This window comes from Peromyscus eremicus, chromosome 19 (assembly GCF_949786415.1).
Source record: "Peromyscus eremicus chromosome 19, PerEre_H2_v1, whole genome shotgun sequence".
NCBI classification, from domain to species: Eukaryota; Metazoa; Chordata; class Mammalia; order Rodentia; family Cricetidae; genus Peromyscus; species Peromyscus eremicus.
Genome location: NC_081435.1, coordinates 53,978,942 through 54,004,539, shown reverse-complemented (window position 1 = coordinate 54,004,539; position 25,598 = coordinate 53,978,942). Strand labels below are relative to the sequence as shown.

Sequence of the window (25,598 nt, the reverse complement as noted above, 5' to 3'; positions counted from 1 at the left end):
GATATAGGAGACCCCCTGTAGCCGCTGCTACATTCTGAGAGAAAACCAAGATAAAGGAAAAACACGCAAGACGGTCCTCACGGGCGAAAGGCAAACATTGGCTTGACCCTTCGCTGTGGAAGTTAACTGACAACAGGAAGGAAGCTATTAACCCCGCTCCTCTCCTCCTCTCGCCCTGGTGACAGCCAACAGCTCCTCCTCCCAGGCTGAGACCTTGGAGCAAAAAATGCAAAGGAGCTCCTGGCTGCCTCAACTCGGCGCGCTTCTCCCCGGGGTGGAAGAGGGAAGAGAGGAGGGCGCCGCTTGAAGCCAAGTTCAGCCGGTGTGTGACTCGAGCCCGAACATCCAGAAGAGATTCCCGGGACTCCAGCATCCTCCCGCTGGCCGCGCAAGGCAGGCACCCCGTCGATAAGCTTGATTCTCCCCTTCTCGCCCCAAGTTTGAGTGCGGCCCGCAGGTGGTGCAAACGCCCCAGCTCTCTGGCGCCCCCTGCTGGCGAGAGGGAAGGCGGCCGCGGTCGCGGAGCCTCTGGGCACAGCGCTGGGAGAGAGCTCCGGCGCCGAGAAGAAGCCGCGAGCTTCCCCGATGGTGCCGCCGCCTCCTCCGTGCCGGGGAGGAGCAGCCAAGGGGCAGCTGGGCAAGAGCCTGGGGCCGCTGCTGCTACTCCTGGCGCTGGGACACACGTGGACCTACCGAGAGGAGCCAGAGGATCGCGACAGGTAAGGGCCACCTGCTCCAGCGGAGGACGCGCTGGGGGCGCTCGGGGCTGGCTGGCGGGGTGCAGACTGTCCCCAGTGGCGGACCCACAGATCCCTGCTCTCTGAGCCACCAGCAGGGTGTTTAGCTGACCCAGGTGACTTCCATCTCTTGCGGGAACCGCCTCGGCGCTCGCTCCCAGCTGTGGGTTGGGCGCTGGGTGCTCTCCGCTCGGCTTTCCCGCTGCGCTCCGGCGCCAACTTCTTTGGCTTTTCTAGTCACTTGGGACTGGGGTCGCCCCGTTCTGGGAAGCTCTCCGGGCTCATTCCTGCCGCTGAGCCCGCCCGGGGACCAGTGGCAGCCGGTGCGTCTGGACGCAGAGCCCAGCGCGTCCTGCTCTCCACTCTGCCTCTGACCTTCAGCGGCGTTTCCTCTCCCAACTTTTTTTGTTTCCCCCATAGAGAAGTGTGCTCAGAAAACAAGATCGCCACGACCAAATACCCGTGTCTTAAGTCTTCGGGCGAGCTCACCACGTGCTTCAGGTAAAGCTGGGGCCCTGCCTGCGGAGTCTGGAGGGACAGGCGCCCCTGTCAAGCAGGGCTTTGGAGACGCGCTGGTGGAGCCCGGGCTGTGCCTGTGCCCGGGTCGGGGTGGTGCAGGGTGCTGCGCTCCTCCTCAGTGCGAGCAACCGTGTTCATGGACCAGAGCAAAGCCGAGCGACTGAGTTTGCAACATGTACCGTTCCGCGAAAAAACTTGCATGGTAGAGGTTGGAGTGCAACAGTTTGCGAGTTGAGGAGAGTGGATTGGATTGTGGGTGTGAACTTAAAGGGGAGGAATGGCTTCCTTCTCTTTCGAGTTTTGTTTTGAAAATACAGCCGGCAACAAGGAAACACTCGGCAGTTGTCTTGCTTTTGACCTTGTGTTGGGACAGAGTGTACCACTGTCACGGTCTCTGTGGGCAAAGTCGTCACGGGGAGGATTGTGGGTAGATGGGAGGGTTGCCTTGAGTGAAAACAAACGTCAAGATTATCGGGACTCAAGAAAAGCAGTGATCTTTAAGAAAACATGTTGTACGGATCTATAGGGGGTGGGGGGCGGATTGGCAGCCACTTGGGGTCTTGTTAAAAGGAAGCACGCATAGGGCCAGGGAATGCCGTTTTAAAATGCGTCCCAGGTGATTCCCTGTGCAACCGGGCAACAAGAACAGGTGGCTCCTGTCCCCAAAGGAGAGGACCAAGGTTCCCTACTTGAAGCCTTTTGGAACTGAGGAGTGACTCGGTTTTTGCATCGTTGAATTCTTGACTTCTGCACCAGTCGCTCACAGGATGGAGGTGGCACATATCCCTAAATATTTATTGTTGTCTGATTTTTTTTTTTTAAAGACGCTATGCAAGGCACTGGGGTTAGCACACTTATACCAGCCTGAGAAACAACTTGGGGGGTACAAAATAAAACAAATCCCAGAAATGAACTCAAAGAAGAGCTTGTCTTCACTATCCTGTGGCCAACCAGCGAATCTCAATGCTTTCTGTGCAGGGAACTTGCTTCCCCACAGGCAAGGCTCAGGTGTGAAGTGCTCCCACGGGCAGGTCGGCTGGGTTATACGGAAGTACTCCCAGTTGTATTGTGCTTTCAGATCAGCTCCTGGCAGCAAGGATGGATTGATGTCAGCTGTGGCACCTATGTGAGCTCCAGAAGGGGCTACCTGCTCCTGTGCAGCGTGGTTAGGAGAGCCGAAAGGTAGCCTAGATGTGAGGAACATACTCAGTTGGCAGGCAGAGATGTTGGGAGATGCACTGGGTGAGCAAGGTCATCCAGCTGGTGAAATGACTTGGTAGTACTGGCTGCAGAGTTGCTTGCCTGGTTCCAGGCCTGTGTTTCATCCACGTGACCACGATATTTCCTAGGACATGTTGTTTTCCTATCACTGCTGTATAAAGCTTCTAATTGAACATGGACCGTGTTCCTGAGATGGTTTGCTCGTTTGTTTGGTCCCTAAAGGTCAGACATCACATAAATCAGTGACAGTTACAGAACGCATGTCAGGCTTTCAGAAACCATCAGTGCCTGATTATTCTATTTGTTACGCTCCAGTTTTGCCAACTTTTCCAGATTTCTTAAAGTAGTGTGGTATTCCGCTTACCCTGTCTCATTCAGAGGCATTAACAGTGTGTCTTGGCACATGTGTTCTCACTAGCCAGTTACCCAGTGAAACAGCCTGTTGGACCCACAGCTCTACCAAGAAAAAGAATATTTTAATCTATAGGAAGGGTTCTTTCAGCTTGAGAAAGTGACATCAGTCCCCCAGTACGCTAATAGAATTGTTGCTGTTTTAGTTTTTTGAGTCTCATTTATAGTTCAGTCTAGCCTCGAACTCAAGATCTTACTGCCCATTCAAAGTGCTGGCATTGGGGTGTGACTCCCAATACTATGCCTGGCTGGTCAGTTTATAAACTTATTCATTTCTTTATGGAAGTCATGAGTTCTGTGCGTATTCTGTTAGCCTTATACTATTTTTATTTTGTTTTGCTTTTTGAGACAGGGTCTCTTACTCAGTAGCTCAGGCTGGCCTCTGGCTTCAAACTCATACTATCCCCTTCCAGCCTCCCGGGTGTGTGTGTGTATAGCACTATAGCCAGACAGTTTTATAGTTAAAGTCAGTTGATCGTTGCCTCGCTGGTTCTTGAGCTTCAAGAATGACAGAGTGCTGGGAGACCCTGTGTGGCCTTATAGTTCCTTCCTCTTTCAGTGTTGCCCACCAACTCTCATGGCATTGCCTGGGCATTGGGTAGACTACCAGACCCTCCTGAGATCAACTGGATCTGTGTCTTAATGAGATGTGTGTTGAAGTCTGAGGAACACCACATAAAAACCAGGGTCTTCAAACCCCAGACATGGTATAAACCCTTTTGTGAAGTCCTCAGAAGCATGGAGGCCTCTGGGGTTGAGCAAGCAGCTTTCAGCTTTCTCCTAAAAGTAGAGTCATCACCACCTCATGAGGAGGAAGCACCCTCCTCTGGGGTTTCTCTCAAGCTATAAGCACTGCGGCATCTGTTGGGAAACAGCTTCAGAGCTGGGAAAATACCACCGTCTCCCAGATGTCCAGTGAACGATTTTTAGCACATGAAAGGATTCAGAACTCGCTAAAGGGATTTTTTTCAAAAGGTCATTGCTGGCGTGGGGAGTAGATCTGAATATATGTAAAATGAACAGAGTGGGGAGATAAGCCTGCTTCGTCACTGTGAAATCCAGAGAAGAGGGGGCTTCAGAATAGTTTTTGTCCTGGACACCCGTGTGTTTTATGACTTCACCTAAGCAGCTCTTCTCTGGTTTTCAGCATTTGACGTCAGCTATTAAATAACGATAGTTGGAAGACTTGACTTTAGACTTGGCACGATTCTGTGAATTCTTGTTTACATTGTCTCTGATGCATAGAGCCAACTGGAGCATTTCTATTATCTCTGTTCTGTAAAGTGGGAACAAAGTAATCAGAGGGATTGAGTGACATGCCCAAGCTCTCACAGCTAACACACACAAGCACCATGATTTGAACTCAGGTTTGTCTGACTTCTAAACCCTGGACTCTCATTATCTAAGAAAAACCTACTGGTTGGGTGAATGTTCTAGATCCAGGGGTGGAAAGAGGAAGACAAAACTCAGATGGCTGGACATTTCAGCAGTTCAGGAGAACACGGATACCCACAGTGACCTTGGTCATCCTTTGGAGCCATTGCCCTTGAGGTCTGTTTCAGACAGTTGAGTTTAAATAATCGTATCATATACAAAATGGGTTCATGCATGTATAGCTTTCCTTCCTTATCTCAATCTTGGGTCCAGGTCTCTAGAATTTCGGCTGCCAACATGCATACTGCCAAGTACCCAAAGTTTAAACACTGTTTTCATGAGTACCAGTGACATCTTAATGAGTCTAAAGCCAGCATCTGTCCAGCATGATAATTAGCACAGGGCATTCTCTTACCAGTAGTTAAGATACCAGAGCTTGGGTGTGATTTATCTGAAGTAAGGATTCATGACAGCCAAGGCAAGCATATTAAACAGGCACAGAAAGCCATTATGGCATTACCCTTCTGGAACTATCGTTATCACCCCCCACTCCTGCCGCAAGTGATTTTGCTTTTTTCAAACCATGTAGTTACAATAGAAGGCTTGTTTATCTTTCTTTTATTGTGTCTTACATCAGTAAAATGAAGTGTTAAAATGTGTATATATATATATATATATACAATCCAGCTTTTATTGAGTGAGGCTATGCCTAAAAAACATGAACTGTTTTGATTCTCTGGACAGAAGATTTATATATCTATTAAGAACTTAGAGCCCTTCTAGAGGATATTTGCCTATAAAAGAATAAAATACACATAGTCTACGGGCTTGATTTTGGAGAAGAGCCCCTTGTAACAGGAGCCAGTACATAGTGGCTACAATGGAATCCAAAGCTGTGTGGTTCACATAGTACACAGTACTAATGACGGGGACAAGATAGCAGCTGGGAATGACTTCTTGGGCAAGTGCAGACTGGACCTTGTTTTTCAAGGCGGCTCTTTACCGTAGACTGTATTAGTGAACACAGTCAAGAAAACCACCTGTGATTTTGGTCTCAGTTCCCAAGTCTCCAAACAGATGCCCTGCCCCCACAGGGCTGCCCTGTCTGTGCCTTCTCACTGGGGAGTGCTCTAGCTTAAGGTGGCTCATGTTCCCATGGGAAAATGACATGGGATGTGCAGAAACTTCCAATTCCGTTCAAGATAGTACAACTGTGTCACCAAACCCTGTGGGAACATGGAGGTTCATGTGATATTTCTGCAGATGTGTTTACTTAGAACTTGTAGTACAAGAGGACCACTTAATTAGGCTAACACCGAGGGGTTGACAATCCTGGGCTTTTGGCTGAGGATGCTTCTGAGGGGAGGCTGCAGAGAGAGCACTGCCCTGGCAGGTTGCCGATTTCCCATTGAGGGCTTTGGCAATGTCAGAACACACACAGTCACTAACTCCTTGCTCCCCTCTGAATCCCAGCTCTATTCTCTCATTTTTTTGACCTTGAACCGGCTCCTTAAGATCCAGGCTTTAGTTTTCTCCGTTGGCCTCTGAGGCTCACATTAACGATGTTTAGAGTTGGCTGTGAGCACTGTAAATGGGTTCGCATGTGTGATGTGCTTTGAGAAGTTCAAGATGCTGTGAGGGACGTGCTGAGTCAGTGTCACTTCCCATCACCCCTGCACCTCAAGTGAGGCAGGGGGGTGGCTTGCAGATGCTGTGCAGTGGACAGTCACTGACTTCTGTGAATGGAGATTTTAAAAAATATGTGATATTTTTTTACTCTTGATTTCTTCATGTCCTTTGACCATTGTGTGGTGTCTTCATTAGCTGGAGCTTATTATCAAGTTCTGGAGGATAACGAAGAGCAAGGATAAGAGCCTGTACTGTTCTGGGGAGTCCCCAGGATACTCCCACACTTGGCAGTGGGATTTTATTTGGTAACTATGGCTTCTGGGAAAACCCAGTAGAGGTTTTTTGAACATAAACCTAGATCCGACACACCAGTGACTGGTCTCTACTGGTCAGCATGCCATGTTTCTAGATTCTTCTCCAAGTGTAGGGTAACCCAGAAATCTAGTGGTGTGGGGTGACACTGGGTATCTTTACATGTTGAGGCCTCCCCCAGAACCACTGAAGTTTCTCTGCTTATCACTGCAGAGTGGTGGATATCAGAGCCAGATGGAATTGGATGCTGATTTCATTTTCGAAGACAAGAGGAATTTGCTTTTTGCCCAGGGCCATGAATGGTGGTCGTTGCAGAAATAAGACTTGAGATCCTTAGTTGGGTCCCCCCTCCCCTTTTTCTGTTTCTTCCCTCTGCTGCCTCCATCCTATGGCTTGCATAGCTTGGGGAGTGGGAAACAGAGCAGCTCTGTGAATGACTGTGTCTCATTCAGGACACATGAGTCACCTTTCAGGAAGCATGCTTTCAGAACCGTCCATTATAAGGGAGGAAATGGGAAATAGTAAAGAGCAAAACTGATAAAGAGCAGATCGGGGCCTGAATCACTTTCTGCGTGAGGTTCTCTCTAGCGCTAGACTGTCAGCCCTCAGGCCGTGGATCATCTGTTCTCTTACTCACAGCCATGACCTCGCAGGTTCGCTCTATACTTGGAAAAGAGTGCTCAATCCATATACATTTGTTAAATGACCAAGTGAATGATTGTCAGGGTGAGAAGGAAAAGACAAAATTTGATTTAAATGTGTTAAGCATTTTAGGATTTCTGTTGTTACTCATGTATGTGTCCTGTGTCCTTTAAAAACTGAGCAAGGGCCTGGTAAGATGGCCCAGTAGGTAAATATGACTGCTGTCCACCCCAATGGCCTGAGTTCAATTATTGGGACCCACATAGTATGAGAGAACCAACTCCTGCAAGTTGTTCTCTGCCAACCACACATGTATTGTAACATGAGCACGCCCTACACATGTACACAGTATAAAAAATTTAGATTTCTAAAAGCTGAGAAACGGGAAAATGGTTTTGTTTCACTTAATCATTTTAAGCAGGTCTCATTGTATTATTTAGCTCAGGCTGGCCTTGAACTCTCCATCTTCCTAACCTCTGCCTCCCAAGTTCTGGAATTACAGGTGTGTTGCACCAAACCTAATAGGAAGGCTGCTGTAGAAAGAAGATTAATTGCTCCTTTGATGTGATACTTTCCAGCCAGACCTGCTTCTCTGTCCTTGCCCGAGTGGTGTAGATATGCTGGATTCTGGTAGTCACAGTCTGGTTCTCCAACTCGCTAAGCTGAATGACACCTGAAGATGACATGTGGGCTCCTGCACACACTTTGATGCAGACAATGACTTGAAGGGAAGGGTAGCAGTTTTGAGAGTCCCTTTCCTTCTCACAGGAAGAAGGAAGGCAAAGGTGAGTGGGGAACGGTGGCCAAAGTGAGATTCTGTATCACTTTTCACGCCTCCTCGGCTCACAAATGAACTGGCCAGCCTCATGGTTACGCTTTCATCGTTGTGTCCTTGGAGATCCGATCGACTGACTACCGATTGTCGATTGTCGCTGAAACGGTAGTTCCCTGGCTTCCTGTGTGTGGTTCACATCACTTCATCTTTTCTAAATGAAGTTGGGGCAGCGCGTCCTCTTTATTCTAGCCGCTGTGTTCTCTCAGGAGAAGGTTTTCATTTCACGGTTTCCACATCCATGTTCAGCTTCCCTAGATCTTCTGCTTCCTGCTCAGCTGGACCGGGATGCCCTTGTGAATGAGAGGCTGTGGCATTGTTAGGGCTGTGTTGTGGGGCTGAGAACAAAGCTCTCATTCTGTCCCACTCTCGCTCCTTTATTTCGGGGATGAGAAAGCAAACAGCTCTAACATCTGTAACTCCTCTTCTGCCAAGTTAGGTCCCCTTCCCCCATGAATCCATTTGCTAATTTTACAGTCTTACACTTTTCATTTAGTCAGCACATGTCTGTCGGGGGCTTATAATGTGCCAAGCTTCATTCTACGCATGTAAAATACGTTTGAAAGGAGCAGACAAACTTCTGTTCTGCTGCAAGTTACGGATTTTTGTTTATCCTCAGGAAAGGGCATTTTCATGTATTTCTGGTGCACATATGAGTCATGTCACATTTCCAGGACTAATATCTTAGAGTTTCTTGTAGCCAAGATGTATCTTTTCAGAAAAACAGCAACAAATAAAACAGCCCTTGAGGCTCCAAGCAGAGACATGAAAATGCACGAATGGTGGTGAGCAAACCTGGTTTGTGTCTTCCTCTCTGTCCTGCCAGAAGTAAGCATGCACTACAAGTTTCCTGTCTCTAAAAATTATAAAAATGGGAAGGCGAATTCAGGGCCATGAGACTGACAGGTGTATGGCAGCATCCGGATTGTCCAGCGTGGGGTAAATCAGTACATTGTTGCTTTGTCCATTAGGGTGAAACCCAGGCTAGACTCAGGTACGTCCAGCCTGCAGCCTGCAGGCCACGTTTGAACAGGGATGGCTTGAATTTGGCTTACCCTTTTCCTTCTTTTTCTAAACTACATGGTACAGGTCTCAGCATAAACTTTGCAGATGATGTCATTTCACAGTGTCAGAAGTTGGGGCCTAATGGGTCTTCTCCTCGCTGCACCCATTTGATTTCAGGACCCAGCAACACACACATTCTTAACCTGTCCATCCTTAGTTCCCTGTAACTCAATCTGTAAGCCTTTGTGGCTGATCCACGGGAGGCTGATGGGGTAACAGGTGGAGTGTTCTGTGTGTGTAGAACCTAGTTTAGAGGTTTGGTATACACCCGAGATTGGCAAATAGCTCATGGATTGTTTTTGTAGTGTTGGTAATCTAAGAATTACCAACAATTTTTTGTGTTTAATTTTTTAATTGTTGAGATTATATATAATTACATTTCTCTCTTCCCTTTCCTCCCTTCAAACCCTCCCACACACCTCTCTGTGTTCTTCTTCACATTCATGGCCTCTTTTTTCAGTAATTGTTATTACACACACTCCTCTTCTCTTCTCTTCTCTTCTCTTCTCTTCTCTTCTCTTCTCTTCTCTTCTCTTCTCTTCTCTTCTCTTCTCTTCTCTTCTCTCCTCTCCTCTCCTCTCCTCTCCTCTCCTCTCCTCTCCTCTCCTCTCCTCTTCTCTCCCTCTCTCTCTCTCTCTCTCTCTCTCTCTCTCTCTCTCTCTCTCTCTCCTTAATATGACTTGCTTAGACATATAATATTACTTGTATGTAAGTTTTCAGAGCTGACCATTTATCACTGGATGACTAATTGGGGTGCTCTTCTCTGAGGTGGACCACCTCTCCCGTTCCTACTTATCCTCGACTGCCTTAATTCTTTGTTAAGCGTTGAGGCCTCATGGACTTTCCCAAGTCCAATTTGTCAGCCTTGTTCAGCTCATGTTTGGGCAGTCATATTGGTGGGACTTTATGGATGCAGTTTCTGATATTACTAGGAGACACAATCTCACAGCAGACTCTCCGATCCTCTGGTTCTTACAATCTTTCTGCTCCTTTTTCCGAAATGACCCCTGAGCCTCAGATGTGGGAATGTTTTGTAGATGTATCTATTGGCACTGGGCTCCACAACTCTGTATTTTGATTGTGTGGTTTTCTTTAGTGGTCTCTGTCTGTTGCAATGAGAGGTTTCCTTGATGAGGGGCTGAAAAGTACACTTGTCTGTGGGCATAAAGAAAAAATGTTTATAGATTATTATTAAGGATTATGTTGGTTTAGTAAATTAGAGGTTGTAGATTCTCCTTCAATGACCATAATTTCACTAGCCTTGAGTAGTTATCTAGGTTCCCAGTACCAGGAATGATTTCCCTCTTGTTGATTGGGTCTTAAGTCCAATTAGAGAGCTTTTGGTTACTGCTTGCCACTACTGTACCCTTAGGGTTATCATGACATGCTGGTCATGGGTGTAGTTCATAGACATCATAGCTGGGTAGGCCTGTTGGTTGCCTCCCTCTTTGGAAGCTTGCATGGTGATTTCTGGTACCATGAAATCTAGTCTTTAGAGATGGGGTGTGGAAGTTAGTTCCAGCTCAGGGAATTCTGGGTTCTGTTTCTGAACTGTGCAGTGTCTTCTGCAATAGGGACTTAACCTTCCACCTCTTGGGAGTAACCAAGGGAAACAGAAACAGGCTGCATATTTTAGGAGTCTCTTTGACAGCCCTGGCCAATAAATCAAAAGAGGCTTCTCATGTCTGGTACTGGGGTTTTTGTGAGGTGGTCTTTGGCACTTGGAGGGAGGACAGCCCAGAGAGGAAAGTTCATTAAACTAGATATGTATATTTATGCACAGAATTATGTGTATTACAGTTTTGAAAGGCAAATAGTTAATAGTATGATTCCGTGTGGCCTTTCAGACATCCTTATTGTTATTTTATCCACCTCCCTCCTCTTTACATATTTATTTCCACTCCCCCTTCCCTAAGAATGCTTTATACATTAAAATGTTTTATTAATTCTTTGAGAATTTCATATATTTTGATCGTAGTCACTCCCAAACCTCTCCCTAAATCCTCCCAGATCTATTCTACCTACCCACCCCCCAAATTCATGTCCTCCTTTTAAATATATAAATTCAATCAATGCCAATTTGTGCTGCCCATTTAGGTTTCTAATTTTTTTTAGTATGTATACGTGAATATGTGCACATAAATGTAGGTGCCTGAAGAGGCCAGAAGGGGGTGTTGGTCCCCTGGAACTGGAGTTAAAGGCAGTTGTGAAGCACTTGACTTGGGTGCTGGAATCCAACTCAAGTTCTCTGAAGAAGAGCAAGTGCTCCTAGCCACTGAGCCACCTCTCCAACCCACAGTTAGTACGCTTTCTAAGGGTACTCAGACCACACAATACACACACACACACACACACACACACACACACACACACACTCTAATTTGGCTACCAAAGCCTCGAACGTGTGCTAGCTGGCCTTTTCCAGGAAGTTCCCTTCTCCTCCAGACTCCTCTTCAAATGAAGATCAGTAGTGAGGTTTTCCTGTATGACACTTTGCCTGTCCAAGTCCTCATTAGGTGACTTCAGGAACAATCATTTAGCCAGCTTCGTGTTCAGGTTGCTTACCCTGAACTTCCTGGTTACACTGTAGCTAGTTCCCTTGGCTCAGGATTTTTTTACTGTGAGTTGTTTTTCTGATCTCATTGCTTTGGTTGAGCCGGGGCTTCAACCCTATACCATGCTCTAAATGAGCATAATTTACCAGAATTTAGGAGGCTGATGCATTTGCAAGTGGCTGAGCATTGACCCGCTTTTCTGAGTGTTTCTGTGGCAGGCCTTCCCAAACCAGGCGGCTCTCACATAGACTGTCCAAGTACGTGTCAAAATCAAGCGGCAGGGCCAGGACAGTCTCTGAGGGGCCTTGGTAGGTCATTTGCCTCCATCCATTATTGACTTGCATGTCAATCACAGGCTCTGACTGAAAGTGCCCTCTCCAGACATGTGACAGGTTAATTTTGAGTTTGTGTACTGGAAAACTTTTCACATTCAAGATAAAATGCTAGTGTTGTTTTTTTTTTTTTTAAAAAAGTACCTATAAAAGTAGTCATTTTCAATGAAGACTGCATTAAACCACAATTTTATTTGAAGATATTAATTTCTCTCTCTCTCTCTCTCTCTCTCTCTCTCTCTCTCTCTCTCTCTCTCTTTCTCTCTCTCTCTCAGTGTGTGTGTGTGTGTGTGTGTGTGTCTGTCTGTCTGTCTGTCTGTGTGCATGTATGCATGCATGTGGAGAACAGAGGACAAGTTGTAGAAATCTTTCTTAGGCACGAAACTCAGGTTATCAGGCTTGGCTATAAGTAACTTTATCCACCAAATCATCTTGCTGGTTCCCAAGTCATACTTGTATATGAATCTATATATGGCAGAAAAGCATTCCATGTTACAGTTATATTGTATGTAAATAAAACTTAATTTTTAAAAAATTTATTATTGTGTATGTGTATGCATGACGTGTGTGTGTATGTGTGTGATGGCAGCACACATGCCCTGGTATGTAGATATCAGAGCGCAACTCTGGAGAAGAAAAATCTGAAGAAACAAGAGAAGTTGTTTGAATCCTTTATTTGTGTGAAGGTTGTAAAAAAAAAAATGCTGTGCAGCAAAGAGAAAAGGCCAAAATTTTGTTGGGAAAACAAAAGGTTCCATTGAAGTTAAATTATATATATCTATATATCTCACATGTATGTGTGTGGGGGGACGGTTATGTTAGTCTTGTGGAAGCCTCAGTAGAAGGCAGACTAAGTTCAGAAAGATTGGCAAATATTTACAAACATGAAGCCATGTAATCCTCATGCCTGCCTGTTCCTGTGTCTTTTATTTAATTTATTTTTTGAGAATTTGATGCATGAGTACTGTATTTGTATCACTTCTGCCCCTCCCTTTTATCCACTGAACTCTCCTGTATCCTCTCATGCTCTGGAACTCATGACTTCTTTATTTTTATTCTTTTTGTTTGTGTATATAACCTAATGGATCCACCTAGCATTGCATGTATGTCAGTGTGTTTAGTGTTGGCCATTTGGGGTTGGATGACCTATCAGGGGCTTGCCTATGGGGAAAACTGATTCTCCCTAAGCAGCCATTGATTGTATCTCTTCATCTCTGAGTGTGGCCTTGTGAAATGTCCCCCATCCACAACAGCATGTCAACTGGTGTCATTGTGCGACTCTTGTTTTGACGTTTCCTAGGTGCAGCTGTTATGGCTAGGAGATACTCTGTCACAGCAGCCATCCTGGTCCTCTGGCTCTTTCAATCTCCTTTAGATGTGTCCTGATCCTGAGGTATAGAGATTGAACTGTAGATGTGCCAACTGAGGCTGGCCACTCCACAGTCACTGATTCTTTGCATTTTGACCCATTGTGGATCTCTGTAATAGTCTCCATCTGCTGCACATGGAACCCTTCTTTGATGAGGGGTGAGAGCTACACATATCCATGGGCATAAAGACAAGAATTTAGAATGCAGTTAACAATTATGCTGCTCTAGTAAAGTCATGGTAGTAGATTGTCTTCTAAGATCCTTGACCTTACTAGCCACATGTAATTGGCCAGGTTTCTAGTACCAGGAATTGTTTCCATCCTGCTGAGCAGGCCATAAGTCCAACTAGACAGCTGTTGGCTATCACTAAGATCCGAGTGCCGTTATTGCACCTTTAGGAATATCTTACAAATGCTGATCGTTAGTGTGGCCCCTAGGCTTCAGAGCTGAGTAGAACTATTTATTGGTTGCTTCCCTCCCTGGATAGCTTGTACAGCTTCTTCTGGGACTACGGAAGTTAGTCCTCACAGAGGAGGCACTGAGGTCAGATCCAGCTTGGATCTTCTGAGTCCTGTGTTTGAAATGCATAGTGTCTTCAACAATAAGGACTAACCTTCAACCTCTGAGAGGCAACCAAGAGCCATGGCAATAATCTATGTTGTTTTGGGAGTCTCTTAGACTCCCCTGACCAACAATGTATGAAATTTTATTCATGGTGTCTGTAAATAGAATTTTATGATCTATTAAAGAGAGTTTAGGAGAAGAAAGGATGCTGGGAGCAGGGTGTCAGTCTCATTGGTAGAAACTAAGTTGGACAAATGTCTAAAACATACAATGTAACTCTGCCAGCAAAACTAAACAACAAAAATCCATACCTCATTGGTGCCCTTTAGTAAAAGGGTGTATCAGCATATATTCTTTGATTTTCATGGGTATTACTGTCCAACATGGTGACTTCAGGTTATCTATTCAATGAATTTATTTTCAGCAACATCATTGAAGAAAAAAAGATTGGATTGTTACCCAAAATAGTGTAAACCATGGTGTTTATAGCTTTTGTTTCTATGGGCCCTGTCCAGGATGGTACTAGACATTGGAGAGTATAATCTATTCTAGCAAGTTCCAACAAGATATCACTCCTAGAGATGCGGACACTGGAGTCCTGGCCCCACCCACTGAATCAGAATTCACCTCTGGGCAAAGTCCCTTGGTGTCCCCAATGAGGCTTTATGATGCTAAACCTCACTGCATTGATGTAGCCCCATCTCTCACTTGGCTGCCAACTTCTACTAGCAAAGCAACATTGGAAAGACTTGAGGAGATGAGCGAGGACCCCAGCATTCGGGCTGTGGCCCAGAGAAGATGCTTTCTTGCATAAACTCTGGAGTTGGGTACCAGGTACAATTTCAGTACATACCATAGACTGACCACCATGGAACTTCAAGCATAAAGGAATGGTAAACCTACCTCAGCAGAAGCTGGGGAAAGAGCCTATTTCTCATTTTTGTGGGCATGACATCCAGGTCCCTTTCATAATTTTAGCAATAACTGCAAGGTCCAGAACCCTTGATGGAAACTTAGGTTAGAACATGTGTTAGTGTCACTATGCTGGAGACTCTCATCCCTCATCGTTGGGTCTGCTCTGTTCCCCTTGCATCCACCTTCTACCCCTTGCTGGAAGGTTTGAGAGCAGTTGGGGCCATGCCTTGGGTTGAGATGGATCGACTGGAGAGCATTCCTTATGAGATCTTCTGAGTTTAAGCTGATCAGATCCAAATCCCATGCTTCAAATTCCATCCCTTTGCATTTCATGATGTGGCTTTTGGCTCGGGGTCTGCAGTTACTTGGTGACCTACGGTGCGTTAAAAAAAAAGTTCTGCTTCGTTGCTGAACTGCATGAACTTTCTCGAGAGATAAACACAGCTCAGAGCATTATAAACGAAAGCTGTAGTGTCAAGCTGTGTTATTCTTTCCTTGTGAGAATAAAACACACTTTCTTCTGCATAGTCCGTGCCACTGAGATTCTTCACCCACTCATCTGTAGCTAGTCTACTCTGAAGTCCTCCCATCTGACAGCAGAGCTCAAGGCCCTCAGCCCTGGTGAACACAGGGCTGGCTATGGGCTTCAACTTCCTGCAACATGAAGCGATACATTTTTCACTTTGACTGGATATTTCAAACGCAAGCTCTCTTTACCCTTGGTCTTAAAGACAGTGCCCAGATCGGCAGCTACACAGCAAGTGGGTAGGTATGTACAATTGCATGTTCTTTTTTGAGTGTTATAACAGCAATTATTGCTGACAAAAACCATAGAAATAAAAATGATTATAAGTCAAGAAATAAGCTTGTGATAGAGGTGCCTGAGGTTCTTCATTGAGGGATTTCTTTGAATTTAAGGCTGGAGAAGCATGGGTTGGTTCCTAAGTAAGTGACCTCTGAGTTTTAATACAGTTTCAGAGTTTGGTATTATACACGGTACATTATTGGAACAGATCCATAAAGCAAAGGCAGTAAGGCACCCAAGTAAATGTCTGTATTAGTCAGGGTTCTCTAGAGGAACAGAACTGATAGAATGTATGTATGTATGTATGTATGTATGTATGTATGTATCCATCCACATCCATACACACTCATCCATCTCTCAATCTCTCCATCCATCCATCCATCCATCCATCTATCCATCCATATGAGTTTTATTCGAGTTTCTTACAGGCTGTGGACCAGCTAGTCCAACAATGTCTGTCCAGTAGCAGAAAGTCCCAAGAATCCAGGAGTTGTCCACAAGGCTGGTGTCTCAGCTGATCTTCAGTATACTCTGGAACACTGAAGAAGTATGCTCTAATTCCAGTGAGGGAAGAACTTCTTAGCCAGAGTGAGGGCAAGCAGGCAAAGAGCAAGAGTGTACTTCTTCCATGTCCCTTATATAGGCTGCCACCAGAAGGTGTGGCCCAGGTTTAAGGTGGATCTTCCCTCCTTGAAAGATCCAGATTTAGGGTAGGTCTATTCACTTCAAATAATTTAATAAAAAAAATCCCTCACAGGTGTTCCTAGCTACTGGCTTTTAGTTAATTCTGGATGTAGTCAAGTTGACTACCAAGAATAGCCACCACAATGCCAGACAGGCTACTGGGTATCCTTGTTAGGGTCCCTACTTCCTGAGTTCTCTCCCAGAGGCCATCAACTTTGGGGGTGCACATTTGCAAGTCTTGAAATAGGTGTAGATTATAGTTGGTGGAGCTTACGAGTGAGGTCCATGGAAAAGGGCACCTGGCCTGGGGGCAGGGCTCTGGAAGTCCTCCTGTTATCCTGGGGCAGGGGACCATTAGCTGTTTCTGTATTATGGCTATTGCAGGGCTGAGGTGAAAATTTGTGAGCCTCAATTGGTGTGCTTCTAGTGTGGATTCTCCAGTATTTTTCATCTACCTGCTTATTCAAGCTACATCAATTGTCCCTTATTCTCAGTGACTCCTTCCTTAACCCCCTCAACTCACAAGACACCATCTCACTATGTGGCTCAGGATGATGTTAAACTCCAGAGCCCAAACAATGTTCACGCCTCAGTCTCCTGAGTGGCTGGAACTACAGACATGTGCCAACATAATGAGATATTGCCTGCTTAAAAAACAAGAAGCAGTTTCTTGTTGTCCAGCCTTTAAAGGATGAACAACTCAACCATTAAAACAATACATGGCAGTAAGTGCAGGTGCAGATGAATGGGGACCTGTGTGTACCACTGGCCGTCAGTGTGGAGGTTTCTCAGAAAACTCCATGATATGACCCAGCTGAGTATTGAACCCAAGGACTCAGAGTCAACATACTACAAAGATGTTTGCATGTCAGTATTTCTTGGTGCACTGTCTGGCACTGTGATGACTATTACACTATGTTTCCTCCTCTCTACCTCTCTTCCCTGACACTGACAGCCCCCCTCTATTTTCACGTCTCATGAATTCTTTTCCCCATCTCACAGATCTCTTCTCCCGTCTCTTACTACTCTTAGAACTATATTTGCTTTCTTAGAATGATATAATGTCCTTTAATAATGACGTTAGTGTCTGTTCATTGCACATTTTGCATGCCATGGCATGCAGCTTAGCACTGAGACTCCACTGCAGTCTCCAGACACCAGGTAAAAAGCTGTCAAAGGATTGAGGTGTACTTAGTGACTCCTTGTGAGTGTTTTTTTTTTTTTTTTCCCCTGAAGGATTTTTTTTTTTTTAAACAATCAAGAGAGTTTACTGATTGTATGCAGTGGGCTCCATGTTTTGGTAGCATGGAACTCCTTCGATAGCACAGTAGGGCTGCACGGTTATTCATCTGTTCAGTGGAGAGCTCATTGTGAGGAAATCAGCCAATATTAAGGGCACCATCCCTTGATGCCTTAGCATGTTTAGTTTTAAAAAATAATCATTTTAAAATGTATTTTTATTCCTTGAGAATTTAATATATGTTTAGGTTTTAAACTTAAGAGCCAACTTCATGTATAGTTAGAACATCACAGCTAAAGATTTAGCATGGCCGTGGGCCAAAAATAATTCAGAACGGAAGTTGTACCTGTACTGAAAATGTAGTTTTGTGCCTTAAACAGGACAGTATAACAACCATTTATCTAGAATTTTCATTGTACTAGGTAATATAGGTTACCTAGGCCACTTACAATATACTTTATGTATATAAGAAGATGCCTTATCCTCAAATGAAAATACTATGTCACTTTTTGGCAAGGAACTAGAACATTTATGGATTTTGACTCTTGGGGCAAGAATGCTAATCTTAACAAGATGGGCCATGAGATGACCTCATATACTCAGATCACAGCTTGCTGAGCATCTGTGAGACATACCACTTGTCTCCCACCCTTTCACTACTGTGGGGTTTGTGGCTCTGTGGGTTCTCTGATACCCTTAGGCTCTCTCTCTGAACCTTGGTAGGGGTGTGTGTGGAACTTTAGAGTTCTTTCTAGGGCTGGCAGCGTGACTGATCACTCACTCCTCAGAGAGCAGGGTGAACAGAAGCAGGCTGAGTTTACAGCACCAGGGATTAGTTGGTCATCAGGATTAGCCTCTTGGCTGTGAAGATATTGAAGGAGGCTCTGACACAGTTATCTCCTATCAGCTTTGAAACAAGACGCCAGCTGGGACTCTCTAGGATGCTTTTGAGAGTTTCTTGCCCTAATAGGCTATGTAGAGAAAAAACAAAAATAAAACAAAGCTGTTTAACTCCCCAGGTGTCTGCTTCTGCCAGCAGGCTCCATGCCTGTTGCTGCCAGCTCCAGGCCTCCTGCAGGCTGGTACTCCGTGAAGAACACACCCTCATTTTCTTTCTTTCTTTCTTTCTTTCTTTCTTTCTTTCTTTCTTTCTTTCTTTCTTTCTTTCTTTCTTTCTTTTTTCTTTCTTTTTTTCTTTCTTTTTTCTTTCTTTCTTTTATTTTTATTGACTGTGGTTTTTACATCATGCACCCAGACCCCACTCATCTCCCTGTCCCCTCACTTCTGCCCTCTGCCCCTGAAATCCCCCCTCAAAACCCCCAAAATTTAAAAGTCAAACCAAAAATCCCAAACCAAAACAAACCAAAAGCAAATCAAATCTCAGTGTGGAAGCTGTACTGTGGCCCAGTGTGTCTCACAGTATGCCCCTTGGTCCATATATCTTGACTTGGAAGTATTCATTGCAATGAATCATTGGTCTGGTTTGAGGCCTCTGGCTTCTGCTACACTCTGGATACTCCTCTTGGATATTCTATTGTTGCCTTGTATCATGGAGATCCTGCAGCTTTGGATCTGCAGGTCTAACCCTTTCACCTGCTCCAGCAGTTCATAGTTGGGGTAGACTAGCTCATAGCCCTGGTTTTGGGCCTGGGTGGTAGCTGGGTTGATCAGCCTGCCAACTTTCCCTCATCGTCACCACCTGGGCAAGCTCTCCAGCACTGCCAGAGCTAGCTCACCCAATGTAGCAGGCAGCAAGGAAAGGAGGCAGTTCTCCTGCTCTCATGCCCACAGGACCAGCTCACCTGTGCCCCCGCCAACAGGGTCAGCTCTAGTGTGCTGCCCAGGTGAGGTGCAGGGCCTGCTCTCCTGTGTGCTGCTGCTGGTGAGGGGCAGGACCAGCTCTCCCACTCTCATGACCTGGGATCAGTTTTTCTCGCCTACACTAAGTGGCTAGGGGCAAGGAGCGGGGGGAGGGGGGGATCTCCATGTGACAGACAGTGGGGCTAGCTCTCCCACTCTCACATCTTCAGGTCTGGTTCACCTGCATACTCCCACTCCCACCCCCACCCCCTGCCAACAGGGACAGCTCTACTGTGTTGCCCAGGGGAGGTGCAGGGCCTCTACCCCTTTCTGCATCCAGGCTGTCCATCATCTCATGGGAGAGAGGAGAGTGAAGCATGCACATGGGTTGAGCTGCTGTCTCACGGGAGCAACTTCTTTAAAAAAATGTAATTCTTTATTCATTCTTTGGGAGTTTCACATCATGCACCCCAATCTTGCTCGCCTCCCAGTCCCTCCATATCCACCCCTCATCCCTGCTACATCCCGGCCAAAAGAACCCTCCCAAATCAATTAAAAACAAAACACACACACACACACACACACACACACACACACACACACACACACACCCCACCTCGCTCCTCCATCTCTCCAACACCTCTTCATTCATCCTAGTGGCATCGGGTGCTGCGGTGTGTCACTCAGTCCACCCTCTTGTCCAATCAGCCCCACCCACAAAATGTTCATTGCAATGAGTCACTGGTCAGGTTCCATGCCTCTGGCACACCATCATCATGGGTCCCTCATCGAAACTCCTCTTGGCTAGCTTGCTGTCAGCATCAACGTCTTAAAGGAGGAAGTCAGGTTTATCTGGCAGAGCTGGAGCTGCTCAAGTGGGAAGCTGCACGTGCTGTGCTGAGCTTCCTCATAAAATTCCCTTCCCGTCCGTTATCCAAACATCCTGGACTTAGTATGGATGCCTTATCTATGTTCCTATTTTATTTTAATTGCGAACTTACATTTCAACATGCATAAAACCTTTCGAATTTATTTACCTTATAGGGCAAAGTAACTGCCCGGCAGGCTCTCAGGGTCTTTGGAGAAGCCTGGGTACACAGCGGACCCTGCAGAGTCCCTGCTTACATCCCTGATCTGCATCACAGCCCATGTTTTTGTAAAAGAACACACCATCACATGGGAGGGTGTGTTCTTTTACAAAGTATGGCTTTTAAGCATAAGGATTTCAAATATGCTTAAATAACAATGTAATGAATCTTCATGGTCACCCTTAAAATTTTTTGTTTGTTTGTTTTTTCAAGACAGGGGTTTCTCCGTGTAGCCCTGGCTGTTCTGGAATTCATTCTGTAGACCAGGCTAGCCTTGAACTCAGAGATCTGCCTGCCTCTGCCTCCCCATTCAAGGGAAATGGTGAAACAAGACAGTTATCGATATCATTGTGTTGCATGGGTTTTAAAAAACGAGAACTCCCTTTCTCCATCTCTCAGACTGCCAACGTGGAGCAGGGCTCCTCTTGATTCATCCAGATAGCAATTAGGTTTTCTTTTCTTTTTTGAAAAGAACATCCTCTAAGCACTCTGCTAGCTCAGTCACATTTCTCTCTTAGTCAGCAGGTTCCTCTCCCGGAAACATTTTCACTGTTTGGGGTTTTGTGATGGATGACAGTGAACCCCCAGAAGCCTTTGCTTTCTGTGTGTTATTTGTATGCATCGTGGTCATAAAACCTACTGGGACAGCCAAGAAAAGGTAGCCACATTTTCTATCTCAAAATGCAGCTTTTTATTTATTTATATTTGATTTTAATGCATGTATTTGTCAGTGTTTGTGTGCACATATGTGTAGGCATGCATGCACATATGTATGAAGGCCTAAGGTTAATGTTGGGAGACTGCCTGTCTACAAATGTAGCTTTAAAAAGATATATGTCGGCCGGGTGGTGGTGGCACACACCTTTAATCCCAGCACTCAGGAAGCAGAGCCAGGCTCTGTGAGTTCGAGGCCAGTCTGGGCTACAGAGTGAGTTTCAGGAAAGGCACCAAAGCTACACAGAGAAACCCTGTCTCCAAAAACCAAAAACCAACCAACCAACCAAACAAACAAACCAAAAAGATAGATGTTGTATGTTTGTGTGTGGGTCAGTGCACATAAGTTTAGGTGCCCATAGAGGCCAGAAGAGGGAGTCAAATTGCCTGGAGCTGGAGTTACAGGTCGTTATGAGCTGACTGACGTGGGTGCTGGGAATCAAACTTGGGTCCTCTGGAGAGCAGTATGAGCTTGTAGCTGCCGAGCCACTTCTCCAGAAGAAATGTAGCTTCTTCTCGTCAGAATTTCAAATGTGCCCTGTAGCAGTGTACGAGGCATCCGCAGTGTCTACCAAGATCTTGCCGCCTTGGTTATTTCTGCTCGTTGCATACTTTGCTGAGGCATTCTGAAGCAGGCCATAGGCTTGCCGCCTCACCAAGGCAACCTCAGTATGTATTTAGAAGGAAGTGGAATTTTCATATATTACTAAAATGTCATTATCACCACCCCCAGTGGATATGAACTCTATTTCTCAATACTTTTCCACAGATAAAATGGGTTTGGTGAGATTTTTTTTTCTGAAGATTTTTTTCTGAAGCTGGATGCATGGAATGTCTATCCTCATTAAGAACTCTGTGCTTTAATAAATTGTGCCTAACTCTGAGCAAGTTTCTAGAATGGAAATACTATACCATGGCCCAGACAGAGTGCCTCACCATAGCATTTATAGCTGAGCAGGTCTCTGTGTCTTCAGATACTCCTGGACAAGTCAGCTACTCTAAGACAGTTATTTGTTTTGGTTCCAAGAGAATTTAAGTGTAAGATTCCTGCACTACATAGAAGACCCACACTTTGGACCTCAAAGCAAAAACCATCACATGGGAGGGTGTGTTCTTTTACAAAGTATCGCTTTTAAGCATAAGGATTTCAGATATGCTTAAGTAACAATAAATCTTCATGTTCACCCCTAAGATTTTTTGTTTGTTTTTTCAAGACGGGGTTTTCTCCGTGTAGCCCTGGCTGTTCTGGAACTCACTCTGTAGACCAGGCTGGCCTTGAACTCAGAGATCTGCCTGCCTCTGCCTCCCCAGTGCTAGGACTAAAGGTGTGTGCCACCACCCCTAAGATTTTTAAAGAGAAGCTAACATTATAAATCTTTTGTATTTATATATACTTCAAATATATATACACACACACACACACACACACACACACACACACACACACACACACATATATTCCCTCAGCTAGGGGTGAGGCTTTATGATATGACCCCTTTTCCCATCAGTGCTAGAATTTTGCCTGCCTTGATCTTGTGCAGGCAACAATTATAGCAAAACAAAAATACTAAGTTCCCCCCCAGGACCTAGGACCTCCCCAGCCATGGTCTTTTGAGCAGCTTTACACCAGCTGTTCTCTTTGTTCACTGACGTTCCTGCAATCTGCTCTCATGTGGTAGAATGTGTAGTCCCAACCCTTCCAATAGATGCCCTATCCCTGACCCAGACAGAAAATTGTCTCATCGCCCTTTAAACAAAATCCACACCCTATACCTGCTCTGGGAGACCCCGTGCAGCCTGGCTCCTGGTGCCTCTCCACTGTCCTTGATGCTGTCTTTCCTCAGTGCTTATTTTCCAATAACAGACTCTTTCCTGTCTCAAGCTGGTACCCATTCTGTTTCCTCTGTGTGGTGCTTGTCCTCTGAAGTAAAGACATACAACCCACACATCTTATTTATTTAATTTGGATTTATTCCAGACATGTCACACATCAAATATAAAGTAGCATAAATTAAAGAGGAGAAAAAAAATAAGGAAAGATTAAATGAGGCGGGAGACATTCATTGGTAGAGCCAGGATCAAGGCTAAGAACGCATACTGCAAATAGCCATTGGCTCGCTGGGTGGGCCATTTGGTGCTGAGTTTTCTAGTATCCAGAGAGGGAGGATCAGTTACACACAGCCATATGGTAAAAACAGAACGATACCCCTGAGAACAACTGCTCTTTGAGAACAAAGAGAAACTTTTTACCTGAGTGTGGCTGTAAAAAAAAGAATGACATGTAGTGGGGTGGTCACCCCAGAACAGACATGGACAATCTCACAGGAGCTATTTTCTCGGTGACCTTCTAGAATATGAGTGCACCCTGCCAAGCGGCTGGCTAATGCTGATGTATGGGGTGGGAGTCGGGGGTGTAAGGTGCTGTCCAGCACATGGTTGTTGCGGCTGCTGTCTGGGCTACTGCTTGCTTTCAGAGTCAACAGACCTGGGCGTGGGCAGAGCAGGCATGCTTCTTGCCTTTTTATGTAACTTCCATCATGTTAGTTCTCCTGGCTGCTATGAAACATTTCAGAAACCCTACTTTTCCTTTCATTTTCTTTCCGGCTCTGCTGGTAATTCCTTCTACCCTACCCCTAGGTTTCATATATTCTTCCTGTATGAGCAACCACTAGGTAAAGGGGGTCAGGTTCCCAGGAAATATTTTGAGAATTCTAATCCTCCCTCATATTCAGTCAGTTGGTTTCAGTCTCTGGGTCTCTGTTGTCTTTGTTTGTCTGTCTGTCTCTCTCTCTTTCTGCTACCCTGTCTTTCATTCTTCATCTTCCTGGAGACGACAGGGTCCTGATGTGTAACTTAGCCCAGCCTGGCACTCATGATCCTCCTGCCTCATACTACTGAGGGTTGGGATTTATGGTGTGCACCACCGTGCCCAGTCTCTTCGTGCTAAATGAAGTGGTGTTCTAACCTCTCTGATGCTTCTCGTTTACCTCCTGAACGTTACCTGGCCGTCCTTTAACTCAATAATGTGTACATGTTCACAGTCACTGAGAATCCTAAAGAGAGTGGAGCCAGGAGACAGATGCTGTTTTCCTTAGCTGTGGAAAGTCTCTGCTGGTGGGAGCTGTCCACTTAAAGGAGCGGCTTTCAGTAAAGCGGACTCCACAGACCACAGACCTTCCTGACAGCACAGTGGTCCTCTGTCTGTGCATGGGTGTGACGGGTTGATGCTGCTGTGAGCTTCAGTTTTGACGCTTTTGCTTTTCCTGTAGGCAGTGCCAAGTGAAAGCAGTATTGAATGAACCAGTCACAGTGAAAGAAGACATCCCAGCTCATGGAATTCTTTTAGCACCACACTTAGGCTGTGGTGCGGATGTGTCTCGTGCAGAGCCTGCCTTCTTGCCTCTCCCACTTGGATCTGGTAGAGATTAGCGAGCGTGGCTGCCCCGAGCTCCGCTGATAACAAGGCTTTCATCACTGGGCACTGGAACTGCTCATGGGAACAGAGGTCACTGGCGTGACGCTCAGCTGACAGATTGGCTTTTGTTCTTTCCTTTCAGGTTCTCTCTCCTGATCCCAGCCAGAATTTATTTGAATGCTGAGGTTTTTATTAACCATCCTGTTTCTATTTTGTGCTTTATGACAAGCCCTGGGTGATGAAGATAAGGATGTGTGCAGCCGAGTAAAGGTTAGCCTTAGAGGGGGCAGAAAGCGAAAAGTCTTTTGAGCAAAACCTGGATATGATTAACTGCTGGGTTTGCCCAGGGATGTTTAGCTTTTATGGCTATTGTTGTTTATTAAATTCCTGCAGAAAATAACTTTTGTGATAAATCCAAAAACTTTATAGGTTCTAAACGCCCTTTCCCTAGGAAAGGAGTTATTTATATAATGTAGTTGCCAATTACACAAGGTTCCTTAGAAGTGCAAATATTTTGTAACGGCAAGAGAGATTATACTTGTTAAATTTTTCTGGACAGTGCCAAAGAAGCATGTAATAAATCATCAATTTTGGTTGTGCTAAAAATACTCTTATTGACTTGGTTCTTAATAATAGTTGTTGTAAGTAATATGTACACATGGACACTCACTATGACTCAGGCTTTGTGTTAGCAACATATATTAGAAATACCATCTCAAATCTGGAACCATTTTGAATTCTCATTTTGTCTCACAGATTTGTCATTTTGGCTTTCTTAAAGTCTTGTAGCTTACACATTGGTGGAAGCATGTCCCCCGCTGGACTTGACAGTTACCTTTGCTCATTTCTCAGTCATTATCATTAGAATTGTGTCCCAGGGTCCACAGCTCTCAGATACTGTCATGGCTTAAGCTATTCTCTTATAGCTCTGGGGTCCCCACTTTGGGCAGACTCCAGGAGGAGGGTCTGCCGGGCAGGGAGACTGAACTGGCCTCATTGTAATATTTCTGGCTTTGGTGTTGGCTGCTAACAGGATTCTCTTCTGACTGACCAGTTCCACCTTGTGTCTCAGCGTCAGCAGTCTGGGGAGGACTTCCTTTCCTGGTGGTATAAACCATCCAAGAATCCAAGAAGGAAGCGGTGATTGGTAGAAATTCTTGAGGCCCAGGACTCTCCAAGTCAGAGCTAGCATAGGTCTCCAGGTGTGGCAACACAAGCCTGGATTCTTAAATCTTGGTGGATAGGAGCAGCAATGTTTAGGAATTTAAGGTCATTGTTGGCTACAAAGAGGGTTAAAGGCCAGCCTGGTATACATGAGGTCCTATCTCAAAATCTGACAAAACAAAACAAAAAACTAGCCTAGGTCACTCTCTT

The 25,598-nt window shown here is 45.4% G+C and overlaps 1 protein-coding gene across 1 annotated transcript in view; it reads left to right on the top strand.

Annotated features, from left to right (window-relative positions):
• The first annotated feature begins 228 nt into the window (after window positions 1-228).
• Ccbe1 (collagen and calcium binding EGF domains 1) overlaps window positions 229-25,598 on the top strand; it is a 244,145-nt gene continuing 218,775 nt past the window's right edge. The window contains exons 1-2 of the mRNA XM_059246230.1: window positions 229-719; window positions 1,158-1,238. Of these exons, the coding sequence (XP_059102213.1) occupies window positions 586-719; window positions 1,158-1,238 (215 nt within the window). The 5' untranslated portion in view covers window positions 229-585. The remainder of the gene's footprint in view (window positions 720-1,157; window positions 1,239-25,598) is intronic.